This window comes from Poromitra crassiceps (genome assembly GCF_964638095.1).
Source record: "Poromitra crassiceps genome assembly, chromosome: 1".
NCBI lineage: Eukaryota > Metazoa > Chordata > Actinopteri > Beryciformes > Melamphaidae > Poromitra > Poromitra crassiceps.
Window position 1 is genome coordinate 78978187 of NC_139623.1, and position 12772 is coordinate 78990958.

The 12772-nt window shown below is 44.0% G+C and overlaps 1 protein-coding gene across 1 annotated transcript in view; it reads right to left on the bottom strand.

The window, feature by feature from the left end:
- Positions 1-561: 561 nt before the first annotated feature.
- ap2b1 (adaptor related protein complex 2 subunit beta 1) overlaps positions 562-12772 on the bottom strand; it is a 52052-nt gene continuing 39841 nt past the window's right edge. Inside the window, exons 20-22 of the mRNA XM_083643038.1 lie at positions 10437-10523; positions 4097-4251; positions 562-3215 (exon numbers count right to left, since the gene is read on the bottom strand). Coding sequence (XP_083499164.1) covers positions 3141-3215; positions 4097-4251; positions 10437-10523 — 317 coding nt within the window. The 3' untranslated portion in view covers positions 562-3140. The remainder of the gene's footprint in view (positions 3216-4096; positions 4252-10436; positions 10524-12772) is intronic.

Below are 12772 nucleotides of genomic sequence, written 5' to 3' on the forward strand. Positions count from 1 at the left end.
AACAGAATGACTTTTTGAATTGTGGATTGTTTACACGGACTTCAAGGCGGTGGAAATTATTTTTCGGGATGGTTCCGGGGCAGCGATGTCATTCTGCTGCTGCTGTTGTTTTGGTAAAAGTAATGCAAAAGTAGTGTAATAACTAACAAGTTACTCTACACAAAAAATAATATTGTTAAGTAACTTATTACTTTCATATGAAAGTAACTAGTAATATGTAGTGTATTACATTTTGAAAGTAACTTGCCCAACACTGATTACATGTTACTTTTGTAATGAGTTACACCCAACACTGTTGACAACACATATCCCTTAGTCAACCATGTATGTCAAATGTTATGTCAAATCATGAGTTTAAAATGTTTTATATAAGGATTTCTCAGTGCAATTTTCACACCGTCATCATCCTGTGGGCGGGATTGGACCCTTTGGCCAGGCAGGTTTGGCCCCCCTGAGGTAGAGTTGGCTGAACAGCCCGGAAGAAGCCTACATAATAAATAACTTGACATAACCATATTTACAGTCTATGGACATAACACACTAACACACACACACGAATTAGACATTTTATTGATATAAGAGATGGTACTGTAAAGTGACGTTTCAACAAGGGGTCATCTACAACAGGTTTACAGCAAGGATGCAAGAACCATTTTTGTTTCATCAGATGCCTCTAGATATTCTGTATTACTGTTTCTATTTGTAGCTATACGTGCCAAAGACAATGCAGCTTAAAAATACATGAGATTTAGCTTTGGAGACTTGTGCTAACTTAAGACATTTCCATTTTTAATTAAATTGAAAGCACAGCTGAGGTTAAAAAGAATATGGAATGATGGTTCATGCAGGTGCAAGCATATATGGCGACAGCATACAAAATCTGTCACAAAACAACCCATACACTCAAAAAGCTTTTTCTATTTGCTAGGATGCGACTTGGACTGCAAAAGCAGGTTAGATTATGCAATCATAATCATTAACAAGACAATGTGGCACACATTTCAATAAAGCACTAACTAGGGAGTACAAACAAAAATTAATTTCATTTACAAGGTAATATCAAATGTTCATGTGTTTATTATGCAAACTACATGTCACTGGGCTACACTGTAAGAGCAACCATAATTGGCTAATGCACGCACTACCATCATTTTTTATAGTACACACTATGCTGACACTAGGATTCTTTTAAAATCATAGTATTGAGAAAAAGAACATCCCGCACACTGCTCTTGCAAAGCATCAGGATTTATTGGAACAACGTTATATATGAGGGGTGTCTTGACAAAGGTCCAGTGGGACCAAAACGTTGTTCCAATAAATGGTGATGCTTTGCAAGAGCAGTGTGCGGGATGTTCTTTTTCTCAATTTCATGTGATACTCTCCAACGCACCTGCACCAGAGACACTTGGATGTGCGAGTATCTTCTTTAACAAAATCATAGTATTAAAAGTTGGCATTTAATTGAATCAATATATGATCCTGTGTGGTTTTGGTTTGGCTTTTGTACCACAGGTTTCTCTAGCTCAACAACTGCATATGGAATATCGCATCTAACCTGCATCAAATGAAATGCACTGGAATCAAAGACAGGAAAAGATAGCACATTACAGAATGTAAAACTCTACACACATCTGGCATAATACTGAAACATGAAAATCAGTGAAAAAGATGCAGAGGTAGATGCAAGATAATAGGAATGGCAATATAGTTATATAAAGCTGCTGTGTACAACTACAGTATGTGCTTGCAGTAAATGGGGCTATTACATAGAATAAGATGTGAAATGGTCAGCTGCAGAAGTCATAAAAAAAGGAGTGGCACTGATGAGAAAACATATAATAGCTATTTTGTAGTTTGTCGAGTGGTTCCAATAACCAATGACAGAAGGCTAGTAATTTGAAAGTCATGTTAACTGTTGCATGATCTCACAAATGTTGAAACTGAATCATCTGACGGAGTTTGATGCCTTTTGTGTGATTTGTGGAATGGATGGGAGAGATCAGTCATAAGTACCACTGAGACAGAACCAGTATCAAAAATAAATCAAAACAAAAGCTAATCTGATCAACAATTGTGAACCCGTTCACAGTACGAAGAAAAAGAAATGGCTTTATGGAAATTGAAAGATTCCCTCCCCCACTCAGGACAGTTTCATCATCGACCACATCTTTACGACATTAAGACATCTAAGTTAAGGATAGAATGGTGGATATACTTTTTTTTTTTACGAGAAGGTAAACATTCAAGTGGGGAGTATTCAATAATACAGGTTAACTGCCAAAATAAAGGATATACCAATGGTGTTTCTATCACAATCTGTTCTAATCTAATGCAGGGGGTTTTCAAAGTCTGAGACTGTAGGCCTCCCCTCAGACAAAGCTCGGGGGAAAGCCCCCCCCCCCCCCCCCTCCCTCCTCCCTCCCCCAATCCTGAATATGTTATTGTCCCATTGCCACTCAACGATGGAAGCCAAGATGGCCTGACAGCACTGTTGACATAAATTAGGCCAGAGGTTCTCAAATGTTTTTCAGCCAAGGACCCCATACAAGATAGAAAATATACCGGGGACCCCCACACACACAGGTCTGTCTGAAGGCATGTATTTGTTGGGAAAGACCGCAAAATACTACTGGTAGTAAAAACTACTGTATCTCAGAATTATCTCTTTAACCACATCACACACATAGGCTATTCTATGTGTTCTCCTCTTGATAACTAATGTAATAACTTAATGTAATATTTTTTCACTTCCATTCACTGAGCCTCCCCTGAAACTGTTTGGAGAGGGGGGGGGGGGGGGGGGGGGGCACCACCCACGTTGAAAACCTCTGATCTAATGTAATCTAATGGGGTATGTATGACATTCTAACAAACAGCCATTATTTATCATTTAAATCATTATGATCCTCATCATCAAACCATGCAGTGACCACTCACTGTGGCTGAAGTTAGTATGGAACTATGGTTTTGTATTTATTACTGACATTGGTCTTGTTATTCTGTGAGGGAAATGCACCCGATATTGTTTGGAGATGTCCTTGTTTTGGCAGTTAGCCGTACTGTAGATGGCAGCAAATGCTAAGCGCTGCTGCTGTCTGTTGTGGGGCAGAAGGAGAGTTGCAGGGTGGAAGAGCGGCTCAGTTCTTCAGGGCAGAGTCGTACACCTGGTAGACGTACTGGGAGACCTCAGGAGCCCGACACTTCAAAGACAGCTGTGGAAGGAGAGGGTATACAGATGGTTTACTTGTAGGCACTATCTGATAGACTTTAATCATCCCATACTGATTGTCCATTGCCTCTTAAAACAGTTCCTTTCCAATTCAAACATTTTGCCCGGTTTTAATTTCGTGATTGAATTTGGTGTTCAATTGGTACAGGCAGAGGTGTGATCAAGTGCATTTTGCTCATGTCCCAAGTCAGTCTCAAGTCTTGAGGCACAAGTCTCAAGTCTAAACATGGATTACAAAGCCAATTTAAAGTAATTAATGTCAAGTCTAAATGTAGAACAGCAAGTAAGTCAGAACCAATCAATACTCCAGTTAGTATAAATTGAATATGCAAGTAAGAGTTCTATAAGTTCTATAATCAATTCCAATTGTCTGGTGGAACAAATACAGCATAACTATGAAACTCATTTACACAAACTTTAGAAACCTTTTCAACTCTTCAAAGTACGTCAAAGTACTTAAGTAAGTCAAAGTCAAGTTCCAAGTCACCACAACACAATTAAAGTCTCAAGTCTTCTCTTCATGCATCCAATCAAGTCTCAAGCAATTAAAACTGTGACTTGAGTCTGACACGACTCCAAGTCATGTGACTCAAATCCCCACAGGTACAGGCATCAACTGTCTGCGGATAATGGTTGACCAATCTCCATCACTTATTCAATACAATAACATGTTAAAATATGTAAAACTTCAGTGGATGATGCACAATTACATTCATTCTGTAGCTGTGTTTAATGGGGCTGACCAATATTTTCTAACTTTCTTGGATCCCCCCGTGCTTCAAGACAAGCCATAAATAATAAATGACCATAAAGCATGGCTCAAGACCAGATGTTGAAACCATGAAGTGATGGGAGATCCACTACCGTGTAGTTGGGGTTGCCAGGCTGAATCCGAAGCTCAGCCAAGATCCAGATGCCGTTGGTGAGCTTGAGGGACTGGTAGAGCATGTCCTGGCCTTCCACGTTTCGCTTGGCAATAGTGTAGATGTTGTTGCTCTGCAGCTTCCCCGATACTGTGTCTGCAAGGCCACAATCAAGGTCTTATTATTTCAAATCACACTTACCATCCAACTACTGACAAACACAAACCACTGGGAAATGTTACCTTACCTCAATAAAGGCCAACCAGACTGAAGAGATTTTGGTAACACTTTATTGTAAAGGAACACTCAGCCGATTTTCAACCGCAATGTACAACTGAACTCAAACCAACTCAATAACTGTCAAACTAAATGAATACCTGCAAAACTGTTGAAAGTTTTTGGATATACTACTGATTTTGTGATAATACAAAGCTGGTTGAAACTCAGCAGTGTTCCTTTGTCCCAGCCAGGAGGGCTGGGACGGTGCTACCACCGTCACTACTAATGCGGAGGAGGAAGCTCGTTCGGAAGCAAACGAGCCCTACCAGAAGCAGTTTCGCGGCGTGATGTCCAGGGCCGCAGCTAAGCTGGGCATCGCTTGGGCCGACCCACCCCAGCTTCAGTGCTACAGGGGTGCTTTTTTCAGGCATGCCAGGCATCCCGCCCACAGCGCCGCATGCCTGTCTGTGAGGACGTGACCCACGCTGTGCAGACAGTCTGGGAAAGTCCACAGGAGGCCAAGCCGCTTTGTGGTCTACGCTCGACGGCGAGGATCGGTTGGGATTCTCCAGAATGCCCCCCCTGGAGGATGTGGTGGCGACTCATCTGGCCCCCACCTCCAGTAGGCCGACACTGCCTTCCAAGGCGTGCCAATTAACGGCCAAACTGGCCCGAAAAGTCTGACATGGCAGCGGGTCAGTCCGCCGCCATGATGAACAACCTGGCCATCCTGCAGGGTTACCAGGCCGTCCTCCTGAGGGAGCTGCAGGGTAACCCATCGCCGGAGATGTACACCAAGCTCCAGATGGCCACGGACTACGCCCTCCGTATGGTGGACTATGTGGCTCAGAACAGTGGTAAGGTCATGGCCTTCTCTGTTGTCACGCAGCGCCACCTCTGGCTCACTCTCATGCAGTTGGCTGAGTCGGAGAAGAGAAGGCTGCTTGGGGCCAGGATTTCTCCTGCGGGCCTTTCGGGCCATCAGTGGAGAACATGGCCCAGCAGCTGGAGAGGCAGCGACAGGACTCTGCTGCGGTCAGGTCCCTCATGCCGCGACAGCCACGGACGGCCGGTTCTGGGGGCAGAGCGTTCGTCGAGCCGTCCTTCAGGGCCCAGTGCTCCTCGAACCGCCCCACACCAGCGGATGGGAGACCCCCAGGGTAGTGTCCCCTCAATGGCTACACCCCACCCGGGCGCAGTGGGCCCGTCCTGTGTCCAACGGCCGACCAGGATGCGCGGCCCTTGCCCCCAGCAGCGTAAACCTGGCGCTCTTAGTTACCTTCTTTGGGGGAGGGGAGGGGGGGGGGGCTATGAGCCCGCCGTCGTTGGAGCTCAGCGCCCAACTTCGGCTCGGAGCTCAGCAGGGACCCGCTTAGTCCGCCCCTTGCTGGCGCTATGTGCCCGGCAGGGACGGCAGCTCACCAAGGTCTGGGCTCAGGGCCAGCCTTCGGCTTGTAGCTTTGAGGACAAGCCCACCGTCCTCGGGTGCCCAGGGCCCGAGTGCGGTCAGGAGCTCTCCTTGGGTCTCATTCCCGTCATCAAGGCTCACCTTGGTCCATGGCCATGGCCTGGCCTGGGTTGGTAGCATCCAGGACAAGCCCACCATCAATGGTGCTGCGCGCCCATTGTCGGTCGGGAGCTCTCCTGTGGACCACGCCCCCGTGGTCCACATATGGGCCCCGCCTTCGGCGGGGCCCATATCGTCCCCGCAGTCCTCCCGACCCGTGAAAATCACACAGCGGGAGGGTTGTCATATTAATGCCAGCTTTAGGTCTATGGTCATAGACTTGTCAGCTTTCTGTCCCCCGCCGTTCAGTTCGGACGAGGAGCGACGTTTGCACATGCTGTGTCCCGTAAGGGCGCTCTCGGCCTACGTAGCCAGGACGCACGCGCTCATTACGCACTTCAAACCAGTTGTTGGTCTGTTTTGGGCAGAGGGCCCAGGGCGGACCCCTTTCCAAGGATTGCTTATCACACTGGATAGTGGAGGCGATTGCTTTGGCATACTCTGCCCTGGGTAAGGTGCCACCCGGAGGGTATCAAGGCGCATTCTACGCGAGGCATTGCGACGTCTTCCGCATTATTGTGTGGTGTATTGGTGGAGGACATGTGCACTGGGTCCTCATGGTCCTCGCATCACACATTTTGTTAGGTACTACAGTCTTGACGTGTCCGGTTCGCCTTTCGCGCATGCGGTACTGTCAATGGCGAGAAGGTAGTGTCGTTGCCTCTCCAAATGCCACACGGTTGGGCATAGGCGATTCGCCATGCGTCCGTTGTTCACCGATGCCTCTCGGGTTGCTCCCGGCAGCAAGGGCGGTTGAATTTGGCACTAGAGTGAGAGTTCAAAACGAAGTAAAACCTTAGGGTTGTGCTACAACCCGGGTTTTTTACGAGTGAGAACGAGAGCTCTCACTACCCAGCCTTGCTGCGTCGATGCGTCATTGCGCAGGAGGGCTGGAAGAAGGAGTGGCGTCCTGGGATCTGGGCGGACGTGACGTTGTCACGGGGAAAGGAATGTAGGTGGCCGCCTCAGTCCCAGGGTTACCACGCCACCTGTCTGTAGGTGGTTTGGTTTTATATCAAGATAATTTTTGGAGCAAAAATAATATTCTTCCAATGGCTGCGTGCGCAGCGAGATGGCACTAGAGTGAGAGCTCTCGTTCTCACTCGTAAACCCTGGGTTGTAGCACAACCCTAACGTTATATAATATACAAATACATGTATGTCAGTTCAGTTCTGTTTCTAGCCACTTCTCACAAAAGCATGACTCAAAGGGATTTACATAGCATGCAATTGCAACGGAATCTGATACATATATCTGTCACATTACTAGTAATTTCACATTAAGTACTTACAAAATAAAGCGTTACCAAGTTGTTGTTTTTTTTTACTATTGCCTCCTACCGAACCCAATGTACTAATATAAGCAATAGCAGATATCTAAACACCAACTAAGGTAACTATCCAGGGCTTCAGTAGCAATGCACTCAAACAAGGAAAACTTGATACTGAGACAACACATATGACATATTGATCACCAATACAATAATGATCTAAATGCAATGTAAGTATGAAAACCACATTAGTCACATGATTATGTAGACCATTGTGGATAAAATTAGCCTTCAAGTTCCATGTCCTAGAATGGCTACCTGACCCTCCATTTCATTCAGTTTCCAATGCAATCGTGATTGTGTTCGGGCATCAGGTTGCTAAAATATCTAGTATAGCTAAAATATCTACATTGGAGCAATAATTTCTGGAAGGCCAACTTTGAATAGAGGAGCAATCACTATTTTTGTACCCACAATCTAAGTGTATTCTATGCTACTGGGAAAAGGTATGCTCAGGGTGTTTGAACTGACTCTACTGAGTAGCACTACAGGCATTGTAATCACTCATGACTGGGCAGCCTTCAGCTATGAGAAAACCTGAGCAGGTCATTGGTCCTTGGCACAGCTAAGACCGGCCACCATGAGTTGTTGCCAGCCATTCTGTTGTCAGGATAACAGAGTTATGAGCAGCTTCTGAAAGGAAATGGTTGGAGGTCTCCTTCAAGCAGAAGGGTTGGGGTATCCCAAGATATGCATGTGGGTGGAGAAAGAATAGAAAGAGAAGTGTCAGGTAGGACTTTGCTTGAGTTGGGGCTGGCCAAAACTCCAGTAACAATTTGGTAATTGGAAGGCATCTTGTCTGTTAAACCGTTTTTCCAAAGAATACAATTTCATTTGGCCGCTATCAGCCCAATACATATGCACAGTAGGGGCAAAATGTATCATTGCAATTATTTTGACAATATTGAGATTGCGATTATTTAACATGATTACTAAAAAAACAAAGAAATAAACAGACATACAGATGACAGTCATTAGATATAAGATAGATAATAATAGGGTGCAGTTTACTACTACGTACTAGAAATTTCACGCGATTCACACGTTCATTTCTAGTTTATTTTGCACGCTTTGCATGCTCAAACTTTGTTTTAACTTTGTTCGGTTGACATGGCTGTGTGTGTGTCATCGTGTGCCGTGTGCTCAGTTGACATCATCATTTGTCTGTGACATCATCATTTGTCTGTGACATGTCAGCAACATTTGGAGCAATTGTGTCCCTCACTGATGACATCACTCACTGATGACATCACAAACATCACAATTGCTCGAGTGGCATCAGTGATGACATGACTGATGACATCACTCACTCATGATTATCACTTTAGCATGGAATTGTATTTGTATTTCTTTTTTGTATTTATTTATTTGAGGGACATTGCACATGAGCATTACTGTAAACATGCCAGTGGTAGCCAAACGGCAAATTTTCAACAATAAAACACATAAGCAACTAAAAAAAATAGTAAATCCAACATGAAGCAAGCCAAAGCAATGGGCATCATGCAAATTAAGACAAACCATGTACAGGCAGACAGATCAGCACAGACAGTTAAAACATGCCAAGATTAAGATCACATTACAGAATACACTATAAAACCATGAGCATGCTATCTGACGAACAAACAAAGACAAAACAGGCAGGCACACACGCAGGCATAAAAACACAGTCTGAGAGACAGGACAGCAGACTGCAGTAGACAGGACGACTGGGAAGCTCTTACTGTGAAGGTTGCCTGGCCGAAAGATGTTTTCCTTCCTCGTAGGCTTGATCTTGTTAGCGTATATTATATTCTCAGGATTGGTGGTTGGTGGTCGCAATCTCGAGTTGCACCAGTCCTACTGAATATGCTGCGTTTGTTTATTGCCAGAAGTGGCAAATGTGTCATCTCCGACTTACGGGAGTTCGAGCTTCAAGATTTCAAGTCGCAAAAGCATGGATGCTAATGGCATCTGCTATTAGGCAGCAGCTAATAACATTAACGTTTAATTGTATGGGGTTAACCAACTACTGTAATGGTATGCTGATTGGTCTGAAAGCATACTATTGTTGAAAGGTAACTGCAAATTTGCCATACTAGCAACAATTTCTTTTTTCTTACATGCACCCATTCATTCACATACTATACACCAATGGCGGTAAGATACCACGCAGGGTGTTGACACTCCATCGGAGCAATTTGGGGTTCAGTGTCTTGCCCAAGGACACTTTGATATGCAGACTGGAGGAGCCGGGGATCGAACGACCAACCTCTTTTATCCAAAGCAATTTGTGGAGCTACAGCCGCCCCAAAGGTTTCTTGGGTGGAGACGATATGCCATGGTATTTTTGATGTCACATTTTGGGTCACTTCTGTGACACAAAACGTAACACACTGATGACGTCATCAGTCATCTGGCTGCCGCAGCTGGCTCCCGGCCACTGATGGCATCATTTGGTCTGTGAGTCAGTCAGACAGAGCCATCTGCATGGCAAAAAATTTGCCAACAATGTGCAAGTGGCAATTTGTGACCTCAGAGTTACTATAAACAAATGCAGGTAAGGAAGGAGTTATATCACTTATGATGTCACAATGCCCACGACACCATCAGTCACATCACTCGATTGTGGGGCATGACATCATCAGTTGGGGGTGTTTGCATGTTCAGTTGGTGGATTGTGTTTGTTTACTAATATCATATGACATCAGTCGCCAGTGGCCACCACTCAACAATGATGACAATGACGTCACCAATCGACGCTTGGGGCTGCGTCATGAGTCATACCCACAGGACAGACATACAGTACATACAGACTGTGCATGGCCACCAATCGACGATTGTGATCCTGATGCCCACAGGACAGACGGTCCGGTCCGTGCCATAGCAGACGGAAGTACGGTCCGTGCCATAACGGAAGGATGGACATATAAAGTCAGTGGCACCACTTAAAAATTCTGAGATTAAAGTAATCAGTGATGATGTCACCAGTGATGTCACTCGAGCAATTACAATCTTTACTACTATAACAAAGGTGTTTCTTTCCCCTTGGGGATTAATAAAAGTACCTACCTAGCTATAATAGAGCGGCGTTCTGCATCTGGAGTCCCCAGATTTTTGTGATGTTACAAGCAAAAAAAGGTTATGAACCCCTGGCTGAACGTGACAACTGGGCCAGCCCCAGGACGAGTGTACTCCCCTGCACTAGAGTGCATTTAAGTGACTTTCCTTACATGAAGACCTACCTGCATTTAGGTGGCAGTCCTTTATCTGGTACTGTAGTTCATTCTCATTGGGGATGTCTTTCCAGGTAGCCAGGAACACCTGTCGCTCTATTGTAAAATAATAATAATAATAGTCAAATAATAATAGTAATACACTAAGACACATACAAATTGTGCATATTCTTGAGCGGTTGATAGAGCATGTCAATATACTGCTGAGTAGCTACCATAAATATAAAGACATTTGGTCCCAATTTTCAATACTGGTATGATTCCAACATAAGAAAAACAGAACTCTTCTAAAAGCCTGTACCGGTACTTGTGTCAAAACTGTACTTGTGATTTGCATATCTTAGATTTCCAGTGATGTGACACAATCACATTTCTAGTATACCGGTAATAACATCTCGAGATCCTAACAACTCTTAAGCCCCCCCACTGCTCGAATTTGCCACTGTGTGCTGCGCTATGTTCAAATTGTTTTTTGAGCGACTTACTGCTGACCTTTCTCCACTCTACCTCGCGGTGCCTGCCATGGGACTACAGGTGGAAACTAGCCCTTGGGCTATAACCTGACATGTTTACTGTACGGCTGTACTGTTCATTAACGTGTAATGTCCCACTCTTTAAATAAATTAATCTGAATCTGAATCGGTGAGAGAAGATGTCTTACCATGTGAAGGCAGCTTTAGTCTGTCATGAAATGCCTTGCAGATACAAAGTGCTGGATGTCGCAGAGTTAACTGGATTAAACAGTAAATTAGGCACTCTTTCTGCCAATGTAAAGCCAGATTTATTTATTTTTTATTCTAACCTAAGCTTCAAGTTGAGCAAGCTTATTTCTTTCAACGGAGGAATATTTCAAAAATTATTGGAACTGGAAAAAGTAATGTTAAGCAAATATGCTAACATCAGATTGTGTAGCCAGACCTCTACAAACTTCAGTTTCACTTTGTTTGGGTGCTGCGTCAGCCAGAAAAGAGGACATTTTTTAACTTAAATTAGCTTAGCTTAAAGTCAACCCGCCCCTTTCAACAGCACTAGTTCTTCCCATTTTGTTTCTAAAGCATCTTCTGCTAGATCCTACACATTATGTAATAAAATCGCAAAATGTAATAAATCACCTGAATGCAATATGTAATAACGTTTGACGCATTTTGTAATAAATGTATTACATATTACGCAGATTATTACATAATGTGGGGGTTGCACTTTTTCTGGTTGAAAATGTAATAAGTGACGCATTATGTAACAAAATTAGAAAATGCACTGACTGTCATTGGGGGGGGGAGTAGGCTAATAAATATATTATGTGTCAAAACCAGTCAAGCAACTAGATATCTATAGATATCTATAGTTGTTCAGCTGATGACGAACTGAATCTAGTGACAACAGTCCGGTAAAACCCAACACTTGCATTTAAATTCTGGCCTTTGATCTACAAGTGATAGAAGCGTGGTTGGTTACTGCCTCAATCCATAGATTACAGGGCCATTTAAACATAAGAAATCCATTAAGAATTGAGGATGGCAGACATGCACATTTGATTTAAATCGGCAAGTATTTAGACATTTAACTGCTGCGAGCCAGCAAGCAACATGTTATGGTTTTTTGTTCATTTAAAATGAGTTTTAATTCTATTTTGTTTGATCATGATGTTGGACTTTGGCTGAAGAGGATCTCTTTAGATTTTCAGACTAAATCCTTCATCAAAACTATTGGAGAATTGGCTCCTCAATAGGCTATGCGTTTCTCATTGGCCCATGCTACACCCTTCCACCAATTTTCACCACGTAGCTGCTTTACACCGTCGGTAGGGGAGGAGTGGGGCTCGGAGGAGAGCCCGAAGAACAGAATTGGGCAGCCAAAAACGTGTAATATCAGACAATTCATAAACGTCTCTGCAATCCTCAATTCTTAACTCATTGAGTGCCAGCCACTTTTGGAGAACGGACGCTCCCAGTGCCAGAGTTTCAGAGCATTTTCAGTGATTTCTCGAGGCCCACAGAATATTGTGTGATATTACTATGTAAACACCGAACACGCACAAAGAACGAGCTGACTCTATTGTATCATCAGCAAAAAAAAGTTTATTGATACCATTTTCCGTTCTTTAGTTATGAGCCGGAGAAGATAGGTTGTTTTGAGCAAAAACATGCGTTTCAAATTAGAAGCTGAGTTATTCCGCCTTTTGTGAAATGAAGCATTTCAAGCACATTCACTGACTCTGAAGATAATATTTTCTGATGTAGTGACGTGGTGTAGTTGTGTGGTGCCCTGCGTGCCCCACCCCCCTCTCCCCCCCTCAGCTGCAAACTCCTCCCCACACTAACACACAGCCTAACACGCACCCAGTC